General features: G+C 39.3%; 2 protein-coding genes across 7 annotated transcripts in view; one reads left to right on the top strand and one right to left on the bottom strand.

The window, feature by feature from the left end:
* Dicer1 (dicer 1, ribonuclease III) overlaps positions 1 to 23,815 on the bottom strand; it is a 69,422-nt gene that overhangs the window by 35,042 nt on the left and 10,565 nt on the right. For 3 of the 6 annotated variants that reach the window (XM_057783427.1, XM_057783426.1, XM_057783422.1), the window contains exons 2-10: positions 16,222 to 16,287; positions 15,294 to 15,391; positions 9,182 to 9,369; positions 8,393 to 8,555; positions 7,510 to 7,640; positions 6,528 to 6,662; positions 5,708 to 5,868; positions 2,744 to 2,912; positions 716 to 1,188 (exon numbers count right to left, since the gene is read on the bottom strand). In XM_057783427.1, coding sequence (XP_057639410.1) covers positions 716 to 1,188; positions 2,744 to 2,912; positions 5,708 to 5,868; positions 6,528 to 6,662; positions 7,510 to 7,640; positions 8,393 to 8,555; positions 9,182 to 9,325 — 1,376 coding nt within the window. In that variant the 5' untranslated portion in view covers positions 9,326 to 9,369; positions 15,294 to 15,391; positions 16,222 to 16,287. Of the gene's footprint in view, positions 1 to 715; positions 1,189 to 2,743; positions 2,913 to 5,707; positions 5,869 to 6,527; positions 6,674 to 7,509; positions 7,641 to 8,392; positions 8,556 to 9,181; positions 9,370 to 15,293; positions 15,392 to 16,221; positions 16,288 to 23,815 lie in introns of those variants that run through there. The other 3 variants (XM_057783424.1, XM_057783423.1, XM_057783425.1) reach the window with 3 other exon arrangements.
* LOC130883163 (60S ribosomal protein L34) lies at positions 19,314 to 19,728 on the top strand. The gene has a single exon (XM_057783428.1). The coding sequence runs from the start codon at positions 19,339 to 19,341 to the stop codon at positions 19,690 to 19,692; it is 354 nt and encodes a 117-aa protein (XP_057639411.1). The 5' UTR covers positions 19,314 to 19,338; the 3' UTR covers positions 19,693 to 19,728.

Raw genomic sequence — 23,815 nt, 5'->3', positions numbered from 1 at the left:
AACTGTTCTTATATGGTATGACTGGTTAAATCAGTGGCCACTTGTCATCAACTCAGTCTTCCCCAAACACTTGGAAAAGGCTATGTTCCAATCTTGCCTAGATCATTCTAGACCAACCCCCATCCTGAGACTAAATAATTCTTTAGCATACAAATGATATATATATTTTTTTTTGATACTTATCATTTGAAGGCTCTAAGGACTTCAGGACCTATATGCCCAGTAACCAGAAAAGCATTTCACGGTATCACATTAAGGGGAAAATTTTTAATAATAATAAAAAAAATTCACCCTCAATACTCAGATAAAGTATATGTTAAGAGCGTATACAGAAACAGTTGTGTGAGACATGCTCAACGCAGAGCCTAATCCGTCAAATGCTGACTGACAACTGACCTGAATCCAGCAACTGCACACAAAACAAGTCATGCTTTACTTCAACTCAACTTTTCTGTATGTTCTCTACTTTGGATTAATTAGAATCAATTAGCATCCTTTAAGACAGAAATGTCAGTTGTGTCAAAATTAGTTTTTAGAGAAAGTGACTATAGACATTTTATGTGTTAATTCAGGATAGCATGACACACCAATTCCAGATGAGACCTCGTAAAAGATAGAAACAAGCCTGTGTGCAGGCTCTCCAAGCCCTCACAGCACTGCTTCCTCACATGAAAACCTGCTTTGTTCTGCATGGGACAGACACTGACTCAGTTACCTGTTCAAGACAACTGCTGTGTATCTTCTTTCCACAAAAATAATTCCACATAAAATATTGGTAAATGGAGAAGGGAAATTTGTCTCTGGCTTTTCCTTTTCTTCAATTTCTTCATCATCATCATCATCCTCAGAATCACTCCAGGACACATAATTATCCTGATTCCTATTATTGTACCACTCAACACTTTCAAACTGCTGTCGCTCATAGGGCTTGTATTTGCGCAGGATCTCAAGCAGTTTCATTACTTTAGGAGTCACATACTTCAGGTCAAGTGAGGCAGGTGAGAAGTGCTCTTCACACAGTGCATGTATTTTCCTCAGCAAAGTGTCTGTAAACAGTAAGAACTTCCTGTGCAGCTCCTCTTGCTCGTGTTTGATGTACTTCTGCAGTTCTCTTACCATCATGCCGGCTACTTTGTCCGCACACCAGGGTCCCAGAACAACCAACACTGCACGGCAATCTGAGAGTATCTAGGAGAAGAGTGAAGAAAACAAAAAGCTGGATAATCATCACATACTTTCAAACAGCTGAACTTCAGCTGCCCTAAAGCATTTCTTCAAAACCAATCTACCCCAACAGAACACAGAGACGTTAATTCCCTAACATTAGAGGCACAGCTTAACAGCCTTCCCAACTTTCCTGTCACAGATCTATGCCCAGAATTACCTCCTTTTCTCCCAGTAAAGACAATAAATAGCAGCTAAAATATGTAACTGTGAGAGATTTTAAAAGCTAACCTTTAGATGCAGGATTTGTACAACTACAACTGCATCATCTGGTCCCTACTAAGCCCTGTAAAGAGCTATGGAGTGCAGTAACTCAGAAAAGCCCTATTCTTCAAAGACCAAAGTAATGTCCCTTCAATTGTACTCATGCCCCACATTCCCTAGTCATTCATACATATATTGAATCTATTATAATGAATATTAAAATGGAATGTTAGGAAGTATGGGTGAATTCTGCCAGGCTAGCACCAGCACTTTCCTCTACAAAGGCAGGACAGTTGTACACCACTGTGCACCGTCCCCTCTGGCTTCACTGTAATAAAAGCACTCAGTAAAATCCAGAATCTCACCTTGGAGCCTGTCCAGAGAAGCCCAACTTATAACTTCAGCTGAGTTGAATAAAAATGTACAGCCAGGCTCTACATGTGGCATTTACCAGTTCTATATGCCAGCAAGGACACTGGATTGAAAATGAACTAAGCAAGATTCATAGGGTTTAAAAACCCAACGAAGGCCAGGCACAGTGACACACACCTTTAATCCCAGCACTCAGGAGACAAAGGCAAGCAGATCTCTGTGAGTTAGGGGTCAGACTTACCCTAAGTGAATTCAAGGACAACTGAAGATACACAGATACTCAGTGAGACTGTCTCCAAAAACCAAGCAAACAAAAAAAACCAACCTGGACATTGCCGTTAAAAAAAAACAAAAAACAAAAAAAAAAAAAAAACCACGAGAAATTCTGACCACATTTAAGTGAGCATTGATATTAAAAAAAAAAAAAAAAAAATCACTGCAAAGACCTACAATGGTCACTAGTTGTCAAGCATCAATGACATCAGGATCACTGGAAGGGCTTCTCAAACTCGTTAGTCCTACAGACACCCTTCTGAGACCAAACTCAGTAGGCCAGGAATGGGTCCCATAATTTTTACTTCCAACGGGATAAAAGGCAGAGTGCGTGGGGTATTCTTGTTACAAATGTTAGGAAACAGCAGAGGACCCAGACCAAAAGTTCCAGCAGGAACTAACTCATCTGACCAAAAGCAAAGCAAAACAAAACAAACTGGACTCACTTCTTAAACAGGCATAATCCAAATTCCTAGTCCTGCAGGGAGGGTTATAACACACAAGTGACTCTCAAACAAACCCAACCTTAACATGTGCTAGCTATCGCATGTCCAATGAAAACTGTCCAGCACTACTAAGATAGTTTAAACTGAAATGTGGGAGAAAGAGCCTCAACAGAAGTATTCCTTCATTGCAGTGCTCAACCGAGAGAGACTCTGCACATACTTACTTGTTTGGAAATCAGAGTAGAATCTCTTTCCTTTGAATGTACAGATACATTACAATCATTGATAAAATTAAGTGCTTCTTCTAATTCCATCAGCAGTCTTTCATAAAGCCCACTTCTGTCAGTAAATGGTCCACAATCTACCACAATCTCACACGGCTGAGAAGTGTATCTTTAAAATCAGAAACAAGCTGTCAATATCATCAGTGAAAATGAATAACTGCTTTTTATAAAAACAAGGAATAAAGATACTAAGAAAATATTCTAAATGTTAGCAGTATGGTAAAATTTTAGGTACTTATTTTAATTATTATTTTTTCATATTTCTGAATTTCCCCACAGAAAGTAAACAGGCTTTTTTTTTTAATATAAAATAAATAAATATTATTTACAAGAGGTTTTCCTAAAGGAAACAGGAAAGAAAAGAATGCAGATTGGATATTTACTACATCTCAAGTATGCTGGGAACTCTACTCTGTCTTAATCCAAATGCAGGAAGGATGGAAAAGGAAATGAGTGTCAACAATATTAGGTAATCCCACTAAAACAGAACCAACCACAGTCCTTCGAAGGCTCTTTCAGATAAAAAAGTAAGTTCCTTGCCTTTTCCCCAAACGACCTTTACATCATCCTTTAAAAATTCAGTACAACATTCTAATTCATTTACCTCCTCTATCTAGTTTGTTTCTACTTTAGCAAAAAGGCAGACTCACAGCATGCCTTCCTAGTGGTACTTGGCTTTTCACTGATCTAGATGCAAGCCATCATTGTAAAGCTAAGGCTCAAAGAACTCTGTGAATAGATTTCATTGACGTCCCAGAATTGATTTTGTTTTGTAAGTTGACTGCAATCTTTAGCCCACTTAGGCAGAACAAAAACCAAAAATGTTCAAAATATTCAGTAATTATTTTTCAGCAACAGAGCTGATCAGAAGGCACAGGAAATGTTTTGTCATTAAATGTACAGCTTAACATATAATCTAAAATTTTTTATATTTAGTTATTTTTTATTATAAGATGTGTGTGTCTATAAATGGGTATATACACAAGTGCAGATGTTCAAGGCTGTGCCTGACATGGATAGTGGGAACCAACTCGGGTTCTCTGGAAGGGCAGCAATCACTCTTTAACTGCTGATCCATCTCTCCAGCCCCCTACGTGAAATCTTTTTTAACACCTGCAAATCTCAACTGTACAGTTTTTATTTATTAATTTATATGTTGTGTCTGTATGATGGTGGCAGGCATGTGAGAACTACAATGCAGAGTAGGAGGGCAACTCCGTGAGGTCAGTTCTTTCCTTCCATCTTCATGATGGTGACGGTGAAGAACAGTGCCATGTCACCCATTCTGCAGAAGGGACAGGAGCTTGGAAGGGATAGAACCCATGTATTTAACTCAGGCAGGTTTTTATCTGAGTCATTCCACTGACTCTGTCAATATTAATGTATCTTTGTAAGGTAAACTGCCCACTTTCATTCATTTCTGATGTCATTCTCTGAATCCACTGTGTGTGTCTTTCACAAATCATGACAACCTACAAACATACATGGTTTGTGTGGACATCACAGCTGCTTGGCTGAGGGAAGTAACAGCCTATTCCAAGGGCCAGAAGATTCACTAGCAGTTTACCAGTAAGAACATTAGACTATTCTGATGTGAACTGAATGTTGTATTTACTTACAAACACACATCCATACTCACTGTTTATTCCTGCTCACAGTAAGCCATTTCCTTACTAACTTATATAAGGCTTCTGTCTGAGTCTTCGCTGCTGCTGTTAGAAAGCACCCCGACAAAAGGAACTTAAGTGGGGAAGGGGTACAGTTTAGGGATACTGTTTAAAATGGCAGGAAAGTCAGAACAGGAAGCAACTGAAGCAGCTGTTCCATCATATCCACAGTCAAGAAACACTGGGTGCCTAGTTTCAGCTCACTTTCCCCTTATTCATTCCAGGACCTTAGCCCCAGGGGATGGTGCCACATGCTTTTAGGCTGAGTCATCCCACCTTGATTAACTCAATTAAGACAATCTGCCAGAGACTCGTCTCCCAGGTAATTCTAGATTCTGCCAAAATGGCAGTTTTCACTAACTGCTACAGTTCCTTTCTACAGAGGTAAACATAAGGATCAAGCTGTGCGCATGTGTCTGCTTCCATGTCGATTAAGTTACAGAAGCTCAAAATTGTTTACTCTTCAACCAAGACAACTTACAAAGCACAAACAGCATCTTTGTCAGAAACTTGCAAAAAAAAAAAAAATCTTCAAAACAATAGGGTACTCTCAAATATTTTAAAGTATACTGCTGAATTCTCTAAGAATCCTTCAATGTGCCCTGAGAGATGTCTAGGTCAGAATACCAAGGCACACACTGATGGTGTCCTTTCCACTGAAGGTAAATGTCCCCAGTGTTTACCCCAGGGAACGGGAAGGGCTGACTGACTTAGTCTGGGTGACTACTGCTGTGAGGAAACATCAGACCAAAAGCAAAGGGTGTATTTTGCTTACGTGTCTTTATCCCAATTCATTGTCGAAGGAAGTCAGGACAGGAATCTGGAGGCAGGAGCTGATGCAGAGGCCACCACAGAAGGGTGCTGCTTACTCGCCTGACCCTGGCTTGTTCAGTCGGCTGTTTTATACAGCCCAGGACTACCAGCACTCAGGGTGGCACCTCCCACAATGGGTTGGGCCCTCCATGAATCACTAAGAAAATGCCTTACAGGCTTGTCTATTTACAGCTCAATCTTATTTCTGGAGACATTTTTTCAGTTGAGGTTCCCTTCTCTCAGGTAAGTATAGCTATGTCAAGCTGACATAAAACTAGCCAGCACACTCACCCCACACAACACCATCACTGAAGGTGGCAGCAGCCCATCTGGGGCTCTCTGGAGAAACAAGGGTAGACGGACACTTGTGGTTGCTGGTAACTAACTGCACTGAAAGCCAAGCCACTGAGAAGCACAAACAAACCTGTCTAAGACCACAAGGTCAGTCGCAGTCTCAGCATTACTCTTAAGAATCTTCTCCAGTTTCTGAATCTTTTCTTCTAATTCCTCTGGATCACATTTTCCATTTAAAATTGAAGCTGTTAGTCCCAAAATTCGAGGGCATGATGGACAACTTTCACAGAGCTGGCATAATAAATGATACAGAAAGTAAGGACTTCCTCATGTAAGACCACAGCAAGAGACACTGCCACATCCCAACACAGAAACACTGGCAGCTATTAAAATCCACTTCTGTGGAAAGAGCAGCATAATACTATAAATTATTGTATTTTTGTTTGTTTGTTTAAAGGTTTATTTTTCAAAAGGGCATATTTGGATACTCTAAAAAATCAATTAATATTACAATGTTAAAAACATTACAGATTATAGATTAATGAAATTAGTTTTAAGAGTTATTCATCTGTATACTAGAATCAAGTTCCCAATACTGGCAACTAATACCACTGTTCTTTGATTTTTTTTTTTTTTAAAACAGTATATAGGGCTGGAGAAATGGCTCAGCAATTAAGAGCACTGATTGCTTTCAGAGGACCCAGGTTCAATTCCCAGCACTCATACATTGGCTCACAACCATCTGTAATTCCAGTTTCAAAAATACCCAACAGCCTCTTCTGGCCTCTGAGCACACCATACAAAAATGTGGTACACAGACATAAATGCAGGCAAACTCATATACATATAAAATAAAAATCTTAAAAATTTAAAACTGTAATGCTCGATAGCTTAATAAGCTCAATAATTTGATCATGAACTGTTGAAGTTGATAAAATCTAAAAACTTACCTTCATAATTTCTCGATAGGGGTGGTCTAGAATTGCAAGATGACACTCATCAAACACCAAAAGGTTAATGTCTGACAGTGACAAGTAACCATTTTTCAAAACATTCAAGGCGACATAGCAAGTCATAATGAGAACCTAAAATAAAACTGACATCAGTACACAAATGCCATTAACTTGCCTGGTTATCCCTCTACCAGAGACCACAAAGTCAGTATATGGAAGTGAAGATTATGAAATTCATGGGTCAAAATTAAAGCAAAAAATTTTACATATGTAGAACATACATACAAACATTGGAACTAAGATGTATACAATGAAAATATGGGAAAAGATTATGAGGAAAAGTCCTTAGAAAGGGAGACCACATCCTCATGGTAAGTTACTAAATCGACATCAGGTTTCCCCAACCATAATTAAAAGACAAGACCTGTCAACCTAGTCAAATCACAAACGAATTACACTGAGCTGACAGGGTTTTCTGAAAGATTATATATTCTTTGTACAGCCTATTGTTCTGTGGACAGGCTTTATAATTGGCTTCATTTCAATGTGAGGCATACTAGTGATTAGTAGGCTGTTGAATATTACAAAGCAGTCCTCAACAGTGTGCACCTCCTAGCACCATACACAAGAAGCCCTTAGCATATGCTAGCTACATGGAAACACAAAGGCAGAGGTCTCAACCAAGAAACTTCCAGTTTCAAAAGTACCTAACTCAAAAGTACATTTTCTTCAAGTTCAAAATAGGTCACAGGTATTTGTGTTTTTCAAGCAAGTAAATAACGGCAGCTGTCTCTTTTCTACCCTCTGAATGACACGCACTCAGTAATTTATTGTTCATACTGGCTTCAGATGAACCTTACAGGAAGAGAACACAAAGGTACTGGGAAAGTGTCGTTTTCAAACTACCTCAGATAGTGAAGGTTAATGCTAATCAAATCAAGAACTTGTAGGATCCCGTGAAACGCCCTGCAGGTCTCACCTGGTGCTTAGTAAACTCTTGGCTCCATCTCTCTTTTGTCCAAGATGCATTGACTTCTAGGTTTGAATACTCCCCAACCTTGAGATCTGAGTGGGTTCTGACAGCTGAGACTTGTTGAGCGACCTGGTTTGCTGGTCACAAAGATAACATGTAAAAATGAACAATGTGCCCAATTGGTTTTCTGAACAGTTACAAAATTATCAAGTTATACCTAGCCACCAAATTTTTAAATGGCTAATTTAAAAATCATGGTTCCAAGATCACCCTCTAAAATCAGAGGATGGGCCCTGTCTCTTCCTGCAGACATCCTCATACCCCCTTCACAGTTGATTTCCTTCATCCTAAGACCTAAGTTCTTTTGAGGCTGAAGGGCACCACCAACTCTACATCCATCCCTCCTGCTCGCTTCAATGAAACCAGATCAACTCACCAAGAAGTATTGTTCAAATCACACAATTATGCTGAGATTGTCTTTAAAAAAACAAAAAGGGAGGTCATTTTGGGTTCACAGGTTCTGCTTTCACTTTGATATTCCCACATATATGAACATCAGACACTTAGTTTTTCTCAGCAGCTTTAAAGAAGATCCAAGTTTCTAAAAGTGCTGCAGCAACCTGCTTTACGGAGATACCAAGAATGAAAGCAATTTTCACAACTTAGCCGGCTACCTCCCCAGAGCAAGTCTCATTAAGAGAAATGCAGAGTCTGAAAAATCAGAGAAATTCTACAGAGAAATAAAATAGTATTTTGGCTAGCAGGACTTCAGTAAGCTCTTGTCAAACTCTCTTTCAAAAATTTAACTTAATACCCACAGAGATAGTCTGTTAAAATATGAAGTCTCATCCAATTTTGTTCTCACATTTGGTAAATGATGTTTGATTACCAGAGTTGACGAGGAACACGGTCCTTTTTGCATGTGGGTTGAGGTCGCCCCTGATCTGATGGGCCAGCTCTTTGGTGAGCAGGACCGCGATGAACGTCTTCCCTGAGCCGGTATTCAAGCAGACAATGGTGTTATGGTCCAGAGCCGCTTCCAGCAGCTCAACCTGAAACATGGGAAAAGATCATACACTTCTTAACTAGGCATCACATTTAAGAATTAGCTTGTGTTTTAAATGAGAAATTTCTGTTTTCTAAAATCTAAATCTGCAGACAACTTTACAAAAAGAAAACAATGTCTTCATATTTACTCAAGAATAACAGGGAAGTAAAATAGCTGTTAGACACAGCTGTGCTGCTATAAACATACATTAATATGGCACTAACAATTATATTTGAGAATTATTTCTGCACATGTTAGTTTTCTAGAACAACACATATAACCAAACCTACACTAGGTATGTTTCTACAGCTCAGGGCTGAACACTTTCAAAACAATCTCCATTCCTATCCAGCTCATTAGGACTGATACATCCAAATGGGTATGAAGGAACAGTGTGATTTGGGGGGAATGGAGGGAAGGACTCACAAACAGAACCAACACAACAAATCAATTACCCAGCAGATGTTAGAACAGAAAAGGACAATTAAGAACAAAAATGTTTTAAACAAGAAAATTAATCAGAAGAGGGAGGCTTGAAAGGGTAAATGAGTTTTATAAGTTGTGTCAACTCTGTACTAATTTATTCTACTTTAGTGAAAAATGCTCCAGTATTAGTCATTTCATTAGTACCTGGTATTTTCTTGGAGTATAAATGTTATCATGAATTGCTTCTTGTTGCCATGGCAGTCCAAAGAAAGGACCCATTGGTGAGGAAGCAGGGGTCATGAGCTGCAGGCCTGCCATGCTGAGGGGCTGCAAAGCAGGGCTTTTCATTCATCCAGTGTTTCTTTCATTGCATTTTGTTCTAGCACAGCTTACTATAAAAGGGAAAAAGAATACCATTACACAACCATGCAGGGTTAAAACAAAAGAAAGCACAGGAACAAGAGAGACATCAGACTACCACTCCTGAGAGTCTTTCCAGTTCTTCCTGTGGTTGGTTTGGTCTCTCTTGAGATCTAAGAGGATGGTTTTAAAAGTCAAGCAGTCTATACACAACCTAGCAATCCTATACCTAGAAGTTTGTCTAAAGAATAAACCAGGCAACTGCACAAATATAAACACATCAATTTGTACTGCTACATTACTAGAAAATAAGAACTAGCCTTTAAACTAGTAGAAAACCATAGTAACTTTAGCTATCTAAAGGTATTAAAGACTCTATCGCTATTTATTGACAAAAAGCAAAGCCCAAAATAAACCCTTAAAAGACAACATGTACCATATGATGCCTTGTTAAACATATACATGCATGTAAGCATGTAAATATACACATTATATTGTGAAGTACAAACATAAAAGAACATCTCTTTGTAAGTTCTCTAACATTATGTTGACAAAATAATGAGTCAACATACAGGCAGGCACTAAAGATGCAAACATCTGACCTGGTTACATTGTTTTCTTAAAAGGGGTGTTGTACTTAACTGACGATCTACACCTGCATAGCTAAAACTATCCTTAGACATTTATATTTAAAATTATACATACCCCTGATACATTAAACACATGACATTCTCTTCCTTGTCATCAAAGTACTCTCCCATTTCCATATACTCTTTTCCAGAAGTAATTTTAACTATGTAAGCCAGCAAAATAAAAACTGATCTTTTAAAAATCATATGTGTTTATGTGTGTGCCAGTGTGTGCAACTGTAGCAGCCACAGACCAACACCGGATGTCATCCTCCAGCACACTCATTTTTTTGAGACAGGAACTCTTACTGAACGAGAACTCACCATCAGCTACACTGGTGTTATAAAGCACTGTCATCTGAGCATAATGGCCACCGTTCTCATCAGAACAGCTGTGACTACTTGTGATTTCCCCAAAGCAGATCTTACTGAGTGCTGGCCTTCCCTCATAGAAGGAGCAGATGAGGAGGGTCAGTGGATACTTCCAGTTGCACGGCCCTACACCTCCTGCCATCTGTATAGAATCCTGCTCTAATTATGCCTCGTGGTCTCAGGAGGTCTAGAGTGGAAAATTAACAGAAGAGGAGACCCCATCTATGTAGCTATAAGAAGCTACCATCCATGCTGGGGTGGGAATTTCCAGTGGTGTGTCTGCTTTGCAGTCACCCACTCTCCTCTAAGTGACCTCTCACCGATGCTCTGTAAATAAACACAATAAACTCACAGGTTTCCCCCAAGTTGGACTTTGGTGGAGTTCTATTTTGGTTTGTCACTGAAGCCCTGGAATGAAGGGACAGAAATCTCAAAATAGTTGGCATAGTCTGCAGGATCATAATAACTGGCTGGTCACCAATACCTCAGGATCTGTCCATCTCTACCTGTAACTACCACATACACACAACCCATCCTACTACCAGTTCAGATTACAGATAATCATGGTGCCTGGGATCAAAAGAACCAGCTCCTCGTGCTCCCACTGCAAGCACTATACCCACTGGGCTAACCATCCCCAGGCCAATCTTTCTAAAAGTTTCAACCAGAACAGAAGTCAAGGATGACAAGACTCTAGGGGAATATCACTAGCTCCCCTCGATGAGCAGAATGTACTGATCCTGCACTTGGAACATTTACCCCTCCTTTGCTCTTACCCCTACTCTACTAATTGCAGTAGTGTTCACTATTACTCTGAGACCAGAAAAGAATCCAGCTCTTTAGTTTTCTGAAAACCAAACATTTTACTTCCCAGTCTCTTTCATGAGCTACAACACTGCACTTATGTTTCAGAAATCAAGATGGCATAATTCAGTACACAGCCTATTCAAGGTACTGTTGTAAGGAAGCAGCACAGGCACTGAGGATCTTGGAAAGACAGCTTGTCCACACACCAACAAACATTATCATTCTTACTATTCTTAATATGCTTTTCACAGGAAGGACACAGGAAAGGGGTGAGAGAGTACTTTTGGAGAAACTATCAGGCAATTAATTACCACCCCCCCACCCACACACACCACCACCACCACCACCCCACACACACACACATCACCACCACCATCATCATTATTGGATCAAAAAAACCATATTCCTCATGGGAGATAATCAACTCATTTTCTACTGGAATCAAGTCTAACATCCATTCCCTGCACCCCACGTGACATACATAGTTCCCAATTCCACAGCACACAGGACTCAAGAACCTCGCATGGAAGTCAAGTTCACCTAGCTTCTAAAGATCAAGAAGCCACCCTGAAGGCCTACCAACTAAGGCAGCACTTTCCTGAGCTTGCTACCACTCCATGATAGCTGCTTCCCAATCACAGCTGATCTAGGAACCTTGCCCTTAAGCCTGGCCCCACACTTTTTCACTCAGCACATCAAGGCACTGTGGAAAGTTTCAACAAAACTAAGTCCTAGGGAATAGGAATCTAAAAGAAAGGAGAAAAGACAGCAACAATGAAACAGTCAACAGTCTTTTTTCACTTCCAAATACTTTACACGAGACCAGCAGCTCCCCCGTCTAGAACACTTCTCAGATAAACAACTTTAATAACAATTAATCTAGAAAAATGATCCACAAAGCAAGTAAGTCTGCTCCCACTTTTTAAAGCAGAAGGAAACTATTCTTCAAAACTCAGTATCATAAAATACAAAAGAAACTAAAAATATGCCACAGCAAAGACTACTGAAAGAGACAGACAACAAAACATATTAACTGATCTCGGGAAGATCTGACAGCTTTTCACGACGAAACTGGCTATACTAAAGGAATGTGACAGAACACACACAGTGAACTGACTGTCACAGTCAGCTAGTCTACACGTTCACAGCTCCTATGTCCTGGTGTGGTGAGAACACTAAGAAACCACACTGAGCAGGTTCAACTATACAATGCATACAGTATTATCAACTGTAGCCCACTGGCTACTAGATCTCTAGAACTTACTCCCCATAATTGAAATGTTAATGCCCTCCAATCAGCATTTCCTCAGTTCTCCCACCCTTTACACTTGTCACCTATGCTCTCACCTTGTCAGAGAACTCTGTTTACTAGACCCACGTAAGAGGGCCTGAAGTATTTATCTGTCTTTCTAAGTCTGGTTTGTTGCACTTAGTGTAATGGTCTCTTTGTATAGTTAGGTTATCACAATTGTCAGCATGTCCTTCTTTATCATGATCAAATATTATTCTGGGGGTGGAGGGATGTCTGTCTATCTGTCTGTCTGTGTATCCAATCTTGTTGACAGACACTTAGGCTGCTTCCATATTTTAGCTCCTATGAATATACTACAATAAACATACCAGTCATCTGCATTTAAGAATAAGTTTTAATGCTAATCACATTAATAACGGAATTACGTAAAAAATATTAATGAAGAGGTCTTTTACACTACAGCAAACAACAGTGTTAAAAGACCCTGAAGGTGGTAACTTGACTACATGTATGTCAGAGGACAGCCATATTCTTAGGAAGGACTCACTAAAGCACTTGTGGACAAAGCATCATGTCTGGAAATTAGTCTCAAACAGTCACTAAGCAGAAGCCATACAGATACAGACAAACTAACAAAGCAAGTAACTAAATGGGTAGAACATGTATTTGTTATCCTATTCCAATTCTCACAACAGCAGTTCTTTATTTTCTGAGTAATATTCCTAGTGTCTTTGTGGGGGGGGGGTGTGCTCCCACCTGCTGACAGGCGCAAGCACAGTTTTAGTACTGTGATTGTTGTGAAAATGATGCAGCAAACATTCAAGTTAAAGTTATCATTCAGAGATCTGACTTCACAAGGGATAGTGCTGGGTCCATTTTGAAAAATTATATTGTAATATAATACAAGTAAGTACTTCGTTTCTGTTAGAGACAACAGGTAACTCTAGGACTATCACTCACTAGCCACTTTGTACTTTTTTCCCAAATAAGAGACTGCCTAGCACTGTGTATTCTTAAACATCTGCTCATCAAAGTTGTCAAGGCTGGGTTTCAGACTTTCTTTCTGCCAGTCACCTAGCCCTCAGCCCATGGCACATGCCTCTCTTTGGGCTAGGAACTGGTTCATGCTAATCCAATGACAAAAGGTTTGGGCCTTTCAGCCAGTGACTGAAAAGCAACTCTTCCCTTCAAACATGGTACAAGAAACGCTAGCCCTGTGTGCTGCTGAAATCATCTGACAGCCATAAAAAGATGTACTTCTAACAACAACGAAAAGAAACTTGGTCCCTGGTAGCGTCAATGAGCAGCTCAATCAATCAACCTCAAAGCCCAACATAAAAACATCTCTGCCAAAAAACATAAGCCAATAAATTCCCTTACTATTCAAGTTAACTTTGAGTTGAATTTTATGCAACTCTGAACTAATAATAGTGTAAATCACCATTACTGTCTCTACTATAAAAGATCTAGAAAGAAAGAAAGAAAAAGAGAAAAGAATAGAAATAAAGGTGGGAGAGAAGAAAAAAGGAAAGTCAGGGACAAACCAAAAAGAAAGTCATCAGACTAGAAACCTCAGGTCCCAGGCCTGTGGCCAGATCACAAGCTAAGAGCTTCATTTACAGTACAACATTCAGAGTCCAGCACAACTCAGTGAGAGACCAGGATGACCTCATCTAGAAGCTTCCATGACTTCTAAAGGTTAGCCATTCTCTCCTTATTTATCCTTATGAATATGGTTTAAACTTTCTGCAATCAGTAAATCTTCTTGAAACTGCTAATAGTCATAAACTAAAGTATTCTTCTAAAACTTTAAGACACTTTTTATTCTTAGCTTTGAAATCTCTACTATTGCTTTAAAATAATTGATTAGACTGACTTTGAGTGCAGGAGCTGTATGATTCTTTCTGTCCCACTGTCCTAAACCACAGCTGGGACACAATGAACAAAATAAGCAACTCTGTAGAAAACCAAGTCAGCTGAGTGGCACAAGCAGCTTTTTTCTCTGATTTTTAGAACACAACCATTTTACATACACGCACAGACACAGCCTCTCCCTCCCTCTGTTCTTCCTGGAACACTGGCTCCCTCAGAACAAGATATGGGTTCCATTTTTCTGTATATATTAAATCTGCTGTTCTCATGTTTCATATGTGTGTATGTATGTGTATAGATTCACGAATGGCCACACAACAATGTAAAGGACACAATCATGGGCAAGTCAATGTATTTTTATTGGTTTGGAAATAAACTGCTACCATCCCTGATGGTGAAGGATAGGATTTTACAAGGAGGTAGAAGATTGAAATTGAACCCTTCCAATTATATTTTCCATAAGGTCATAATATTTAAATTAATTTTTATTCATTTTATGTACAGTGGCTGGCCACAGTAAAACACTTTCTATTTAAGGAAAGCAAACGCAAGATTAAAACATCAATAGGTAACTTAATCATATAATAACCTATAATTTTGCCAATTTTTACTTTCTTTAGCATGTTTTAGTCGAGTTTTTAAAAAACTTAGCCGTAAGTGAAAGGCTGAGAATCTGATGGTATATAAGAGTTCGAGTCTCATGGATGAATCACATTAACTTCTTTGGAAGAACCAAAAGATTAACTACAAGTGACTATTTTCAATTACAGGTTTTAAATTTTTGTCAAATAATCTACCCGTGTGACACTGGAAAGCTGTATGCCAGCTCTGGTAGGTTATACATTTAACAGTATTTAGTGAGACTGGGGTATAATGCGGGGCAGAGCACTTACCTAATACAAAGCAAGGCTTTGATTCATACCCAACACCACAAGAACAAAAGCCAAACGAACATAAAGAACAATGTAATAAAACACAAAAGTAAGCCCTTGTCCTCTTTCCACAGACAACAACCCAGCTTTACCGTTTTAATGTCTGCGACCTCTGTGTTGCTGCTGTCTGAACTGCATTCTGACATTGTGAGAGTTTATTGGAAAACCACAGCATGCCCAAGCTTCTGCTCTAAAACAAAGGTAGAAACAGTCAAGAATAAGATTCCTGTAAATGGAGGGCACACACCAGAGTCCCACTCAGATGAGGAGCTGAATAACAGGTCATTAGTTTGTATCAACTTTAAAACAAAAGACATTTGGGATATCTTATGTCAAAACTTCTTCTACAACAAAGAATAGAGTGAGTAGCAACAAAGGCAAGCCTGACCTACTGAGAGAAAAACTACGGCCAAACTCCAGGAAAGATTTCAAAATATATGTGACTCAAACGTTAAAGATTACACTTTACATATTACAAAGAAACAAAAAAAATATGATGCATTTACTTCCTAGGTTCCCATTTACAAAAAACAAATAAAGATCATCAGAAGAGGTACTTGGCTCAGAAATCAAAATAGCTCTAGTAAGTCTTTAGTGTGTGCATGAAATCCAATTCCAGTTTAACAAGTGAAATTAAAAACAAGTTCTAAGGATGGTTAAACCTGTTCTATCCACTTTTCATCAAATTGGTTTATATATAAGACAATTCAAGACTAGAATTGACAATGCTAGGGTTGGGAAGAAATTTAAATCTGGAGATGCCTTTCCTAAATGATTATTATGATTCAAAAACAAAGGAAGCATGAAGAATTGATATGAAAACCTTAACACAATCAACAAACACTGATCTTAGTTATGACACTGGGCTTGAGCTCGCTAGCTTATACCATCTACACTACCATCACGCAGGTAAACCCTCATTTTGTACACTTTTTTTTTTTTTTTTTTTTTTTTGCTAGCTAGCTGTTAATAAATCAGACTAGGACGGCCTTAACACTACATTAATAGATATATATTTACCTCGAAATGCTGACTCTAAGTTCTTTCAGAGTTTCCAAGTCTGTATTTATGCATACCCTAGGTAACCTAAAAGCAATCAGAGACAGTATTTTAGAAGAGCAACTCATTAAAAAAAAGGTTAAGAAATTAACTATTTAACAAATTAGCTACAGTATATTTAATATCAGAACAAAATCCTTCATAAATCTGCTAAAAGACAAAAAAAACAGTACACGACTGAAATATCTGCCTGTTAAAATTACATTGTATTACATTCTAATACAACTGTAAAAAAGAAGCAAGCATGTTATGCAATCCAGTTAGATACAAGGGAAAGCTCTTGGCACAGCACAACAAATTTCCCTAATAAAATCTGCCTGTGAGCCTACTAAATGAACACTATGACAAACCTACAGTACTGCAAGTCTTTCTACCTCCGAGCATATCTGTCTCCTAAGGTTACCTCATCCTTCACTGGATTTTTAATCACATTATATATGCCACCCAGTAAGATGCAAAAACCATGCATAGCAACATGGGTGGTAGGAACACAATTCATGAACAAAGCTGTATGAACGACTTCCGAGACCCTGTGAGAAAACTCCAAGTAAACAAGAGTCTTCTAATCTCTGTAATCTCTGTTCCTCCCTAACATGGGTTGTTCTTGATGTGCTTTCATGCCTCTCCCAGGTACAAGGGCTAGGAATGAGTTCATTTTAGATTATTCATTACAACTGGCTATTGTTATTTGTTTAGATGCCTCTATGGGAAAGAACATGTTTTGCTACCTGTGGCTTGACCGTGTGAACACCTTACTCATGTGACTATTCTTAACTCTCAGAGTATAAATTGTCTAATGCTCTGAATAAAGTTTGCTATCACATGAAAACAGTCCTCATTTATTGGCTCCATTCTCCCAGGTCCTACTGCCTCTAGAAGGTGGTAAATAATGTTTCAGATCTGCCTGTTTCCAGTAATGCTCTAACCAAAAGTCAGCGAGTACAGGATTATGTTTCTCTAGTTACATCATCACTAGGCAATCTATATACACACAGAAAGCCCATCTGGCAAGTGCAGGATAGTGACTTATGTTGATAATAAAAAGTTAAGTTGCTATCTAATTTTAATTGTTGATAATATATTACAAAATCTCCAAAATCCTGTTTCACAAGTCTTTAAGATAAGCTCTAAATGATACTAGGTTTTAAAATAAACCAAAAACTCCCATTAGCAACCACCTCAGCAGTGGGCGCAGTTAGAGACAGACAGCTCTTCCATTCCTAGTATGAATTTTCAAGGTAAGCTAACAGAATCTCAGAGATTCTGTCACTACTAACTTTATAGATTTATGTCACACTCATCCTACTCTTGAGCTCCTAATATACAACTTCCATAAAGCCCCTGGTAAGCAAGAGGGGGTCTCAGCATGAACATTACAGCATTGACATTCAGTCAAACTTGTTAACCCTGAAAAGTTCCCGGCAGCAGAGGTGCTATTGGGATCCAAACACCTACAGCAAGCGAGCCTAGACAACAGCACCAGCTCGGGAGCCCAAGTGACAGCTTGAGATGATCACCTGGCATGGGGTAAAGAGAATTACACCTTCACCTGGCATGGGGTAAAGAGAATTTACACCTTAAAAAAAATGCTGAAATAAGAAGAAACCCCTTTTCCTTTGTTTTTCAGCATTCTCTTATCCTTCCCCTTCAGTGTGCAGAAACTCAAGCCTCTAGTTCCCTAACTACAGAAAGTTACCTCCAGAGCCTAAATGACATTTCTGAAATAGTACAAGGTAGAGACCAACTAGTTTCCTGGGAAGAGGCAGGCCTAATTTGTCACCTGACTCCAAATATCATCAAGCCAGAATACTAGAAAGTTCATCTCTAAAGAAAGGTCTTCAACCTGTGGCCAGTCATTGACCTCAGGACCTAAAACAGTTATCAGCTATACTGTGCCAGACATAAGACATACACAGCAAGAGTCCAGAGTCTTGTTTATCGTAGTATGGCTTAGTATATATAGTCTCTTCTTCCTTTTCTATTGGTCACATAGGTTCTGTTATATAGTACCTGTTCTCAACTCCAAGAGAAGTTTCCCACACACACACAAAAATGCTGTCTGCCTTGTAACAAACGAAGTTTGCTCATAGAAGTCGCCACTGCCCATGCCTTGCTTACAGATTCTGAGCTACCACAGCATCAGTTCTTAGGACTCCTTTCTTCCAGTTTCTGGGTTTGGATTTATAGACACCACTTAAGTACATAAAGATCAACGTTCTTCCTGTCTTCAGAGTTAGCCTTGATGCACTCCAGTCTACTTTAATGTTGCTCAATAATGAAACTGTTTCCTTTTTCTTCTAGCTCTGTGCAGAGAATTTCTGTTCTGTTTCTCCAACATGGCTTTAAAACATTTTAAACACAGTCCAATTCTCAAGAACAATTCATGCCAAATAGTAAATTTCATTTCTTGGAACGTAAGGACTCGAGAAACCCTAAAACATGTTCCTCAACAGCACAGAGAGAGAAAGTTTAAAAATAAGACGGAACTACTAAAGTAGGCCAACACTTGCTCTATTAATAAGGAACTCACACATCCAATGGTCAGTATTGGTTACAACCCCTCCTAAATCCCTTCCTTCCTCTTCTAAGTTAGTCAGGACCATGTCTCAGCTGTCCTTGGAAGGCCCATGTCAAATAGAGGCTCTGGCCTCTTCACACTAATGGAGTCAGCCAGCAGGCACCATGAATGTGAATGATGTAGAAAGTAGTCTTTCTCTTTTTTTGGTATCCAAATCCAGCAAGAGACACATCAGATAGGTCAAAGTGTATTCATATCAAGCCCCAATATCCCTCGAAAACTGTTTCCTGGCCCAAAAAGCAAGAACATGTATTAGGATGAAATAAGATCTTAAACTTGGTAAAGCAAACACAGGAACTATACTTCTTAACCTAAATTTTTAAAGAATTCTTAAACACTTAAAATATAATTAAGATTCAATACAGAAAATACAACCTTGTGTGCAACATAAAGCACAAGATTTTACATAGTATTTTCAGCCAGATTAATCTCAAGAAAACACAAATTCACAAAAAAGATAAATATAGCTCTTCCGGGGACGGTGCTTAGAGGCACTCAGAATGGTCCAGCGTTTGACATACCGTCGTAGGCTCTCCTACAACACAGCCTCCAACAAAACTAGGCTGTCTCGAACTCCTGGCAACAGGATTGTTTACCTTTACACCAAGAAGGTTGGAAAAGCACCTAAATCAGCATGCGGTGTGTGCCCGGGCCGACTCCGAGGGGTTCGTGCTGTGAGACCGAAAGTCCTCATGAGATTGTCTAAGACAAAGAAGCATGTCAGCCGGGCCTATGGTGGCTCCATGTGTGCCAAGTGTGTCCGTGACAGGATCAAGCGGGCTTTCCTTATTGAGGAGCAGAAAATTGTTGTGAAAGTGTTGAAGGCACAAGCGCAGAGTCAGAAAGCGAAATAAATGTGCGGCTTTTTTAATAAAAGGTCGAGGCTTAAAAAAAAAAAAAAAAAAAAAAGATAAATATATACCACCTTTAAACATGCCATTGTGACCCCAAGATTATTTTGAGTTCAAGGCATTAAGAAGCAACCAGACTCAGGAAAAGGTCTCTCTTTCCCCTTTCTACCAAAAACTAAGGTATAAATCCCTCCAGTCTGTTCCAAAGGGAAGAACTCAAGCCCTATAACTAGCAGACAGAGATGGCCCCATGACAGTCTGGACAATCAAACTTTACCAAACAACCGTTAGCTTTCACTAGTTCCTTCTAGATACTTCTAGACACCTTCTACAGTTTTCCAGCCCTAAAGGCCCAAGCCTCCGTTCCTGCTATTTCACGCTTTATCACACTTAGCTATGACTGTAAATAAATCAGGCTGGCCGGCTAGTGAGCTCTGATGAGTTCTCTGTCTCTGCTCTCTTTAGCTTGGCGCTTACATGCAGACACGGGCACACCCAGCTCTTCTGTGGTTGCTAGGGATCAGAACTCAGGTCCTCATGCAGGGCCAGTAAGGGTTCTTACCCAGGAGCCTGATCCCATTTAGTTTTTTATTTATTGCTTAGTTTTTTTCTTCTTTATTTTCATTTTATGTGTATTGTGTTTTGCTTGCATGTAGTCACTCCATCTTCACAGCAGGCACACTGACTGCCAATAATGTAGAAAGCAATGCTTTTATTTGGGGGCCAAAGCATTCTTTGGAGTTTCACTTTGTGTGGGGGTGGGGGTGGGAGTGGATGTGTGAGAGAGAAAGAAACCAGGCGGCCCTAAAAATAATAGTATCAACACCATTTTTAAGATTTTTTTCCCCCTAAAACTCTGCTCTTTGTCAGATTATCTGAAGACTCCAACTACCAAATCTAAGAGAGTAGAAGTAAAGTTTCCTCCTCTCTATTCCCAACTACCCAGTCATCATCAACATGATGATGAAAATCAGACAAATTAGGAAAATGGTACATAATAGGAAATAAAATTAAGCAGTTTTGTACCTACTAGTTCTCTAACCAAATCGGAAAGCTCCTGGTCAGTCCAGTGAGTGACCTTGTGGGCTGGGCTGGAGAGATAGCTCAGATGGCTCAGCACTGGCTGTTCTTCCAGAGGACCCAGGTTCAATTCCCAGCAACCACATGGCAGCTCACAGTTGTTTGTAACTCCAGTTTCTGATGGCCTTTTCTGACCTCCATGGGCACTGCATGCATGTGGTACACAGACATATATGCACATAAAACACAGTACACATAAAATAAAAATAAAGAAAAAAAGTAATAAATTAAAAACTAAATGGGGTCAGGGAGATGGCTCCTGGGTAAGAACCCTTGCTGGCCCTACATGAGGACCTGAATTCTGATCCCCAGCAACCATAGAAGAGCTGGATGTGGCCGTGCCTACATGTAAGCACCAAGCTAAAGGCAGCAGAGACAGACAGCTCACTAGAACTCACTGGCCAACCAGCTTGTCAAGACAAGGTGTGCTCCTGAGCTCCTGGTTCACTGAGAGACCCTGTTTCAAAGGGACAAGGCAGAGACTGACAGAATAGGACACTGGACATCATCTTTTGGTGTCTGCACTTGCACACCCATGCCCACAGTCATACACACAGAAAAAGAAACAATGGCAATCAAATGGGTAAGTTTTAAAATTTTTAAATATAAAATAAAAAATAGGGAATACCCAAAATAGCCATAGTATGTAAGATAAAGAAATAAAGGATGTATCAACTATTTTTAGTGAATCTATATTATAGTAAGACAAACCTCAAACTAAAAACTGAAAGATTAAGGAGGAAAAAAATTGGATGAGTGCCAGAATTCAAACACCATTCTCTTTAGACTGCTAAAAAGAGCACAGGACAGATGGTGACATTTCTACTTTTACTTGCCATAGCTGTCATTATTAAAACAAACAAACAAAAAAAAAACCTGAGTGTGGTCTGCTACACCTTTGCTATTCCTAATGGCCCATCCCTCAGTTACATGTCTAAGAACAAGAGCAAATGAGAAAATATTTTGGCAAACTATGGTTTGGTTTTCAAGAGGCAACCTAGTACAACCACTGAGAAGGAGGACAGATTATAACAGAGACAAAAATGCGTATGTCATGACGTCAAGTGAAAATGCAGTTTTTAATTAGTTTACCACTAAGGCCTGCGTGGCTGTTAAATCTAGAGAAAGGAAAGGGATGGAGAGGAGGAGACATCACTTAATGCTGAAGACTGACTACTACTGCCACTCGTGATGGCTTTGTTTACATTTGCAATTCCCCTACAATTTGAGTTCTGGAGTTTTTCTAAATTTGTAATATAAATGATCTTTGTTGTTATCATTATAGTAGTGGTGGTGTTGGTTTTGTTTGCTTTATTTGATACATGATTTTATGTAGAACAGGCTGGCCTCAAAGCCCCTATGTAACCAAGGATAACCCTGAACTGATCCTCCTGCATCCACTTCCCAACAGGTGTGGACCACCAGCCCTGGCTCTGCTTAGATTTTCATTATATTGTCCCAAATGAAGTTTAACATAAGTAAAATGTCATTTTTAACATGTTCAACACAGCAAAACTGTCCATGTGAAAGTATCCCTATGCTCCAGCCAACTGTCTGCTTCTTTGGAATCCATCTCAGAAAATGACACGTGGCCCCAGAAGGAACACAGACACCCACCATATCTTTCCAATAGCCCTAATGACAGCTACTCTGCAGTTTTGTTTTGAGAGGTAAATATTTAACACTACAAGCTTTCAAGGTAAGTTTCAGGCTTGCACTTGATTCTCCATACCTTGCTTTCAACACTGTGCAACAAATGCTATGGTTTTATCCGGTCCATGTCTATCTTCTACCAATCTATCACACCAAAAAGATATCTATGCGTAGGAAGAACTGCATAAATATGTGCGGGCGCTCGCGTGCGCGCGCGCACACACACACACACCACACACACACACACACACACACACGGGCACAGATAGAGACAAAGAGAGAGAGAGAATAGTTAAAAAGGGGTTAATCCTGCAAAGCAAATCTAAGTGACTACTGTATGCAGTGGATGTTTAATTAAATATGAAAAGACAGCAAAGCTCCAGGCAGGCAAAAGTAAAGTTGCGCAGCACCTAGTTGTCTGCCCTCCTCACAATGCGGGCAATCAATCACACTCCCTACTCCCTATCACTCACCATTCACACAGCTCATGCCAGCTTTGTCTAAGAGGCTGTCAGCAATCCCACAAGTGGGCTATCTAACCATCCAATCAGGGTCTGTTCTTGCCATGCCTCCCAAAAGCTCAAGTGTAGTTATAGTTATACTTTTACTTATTTACCAGACTCAAAAAGAAATTCACTAAAGTAATGTAAAGTATATAAAGTGGAGAGACACAAAAAGATAATTTTAAATTGGTATACAAGTTAAAATAAAAAGTAAATTAGGTACAAAACTTTGGACTCACCAAGATAGGGTAGATAATGGAGTATTTTCTCTGAACTTGTCAAATGGAGTATTTTCTCTGAACTTATCAAATACAAATAGACTAGACATTGTTATGTATTTATTGCTCGTATGTATTGTATATCATTATTGTAGTTATTATATATAGTTGTTTTTATATTAATTGAACAGCCTTTTTTTTTAGATGAAAAAGGGGTGAAACGTAGTGGTATTTTGTTTGTGTTTTAACAAATACAGTTTGCCTGAAGATCAGAATGCAAGCGGCCAGGGAGTGGTGGCACATCTGGAGGCATTACCATCCCTGACTTCAAACTCTATTACAGAGCTACAGTACTGAAAACGGCTTGGTACTGGCATAAAAACAGAGAAGTCGACCAATGGAATAGAATAGAAGACCCTGACTTTAGCCCACAAACCTATGAACACCTGATTTTCGATAAAGGAGCTAAAAGTATACAATGGAAAAAAGAGAGCATCTTCAACAAATTGTGCTGGCAAAACTGGAAGTCAATCTGTAGAAGAATGAAAATAGATCCATATATATCACCATGCACAAAACTCAAGTCCAAATGGATTAAAGACCTCAATATCAGTCCAAACACACTGAACCTGATAGAAGAGAAAGTGGGAAGTACTCTACAACACATGGGCA

This window comes from Chionomys nivalis, chromosome 10 (assembly GCF_950005125.1).
Source record: "Chionomys nivalis chromosome 10, mChiNiv1.1, whole genome shotgun sequence".
Lineage (NCBI taxonomy): Eukaryota > Metazoa > Chordata > Mammalia > Rodentia > Cricetidae > Chionomys > Chionomys nivalis.
The sequence above is the reverse complement of the archived record's forward strand: the minus strand, read 5'-3'. Positions and strand labels throughout refer to the sequence as shown.

Excerpts from the sequence above, each read along its gene's own strand:
- LOC130883163 (XM_057783428.1), top strand. The coding sequence starts at position 19,339 with ATGGTCCAGCGTTTGACATACCGTCGTAGGCTCTCCTACAACACAGCC.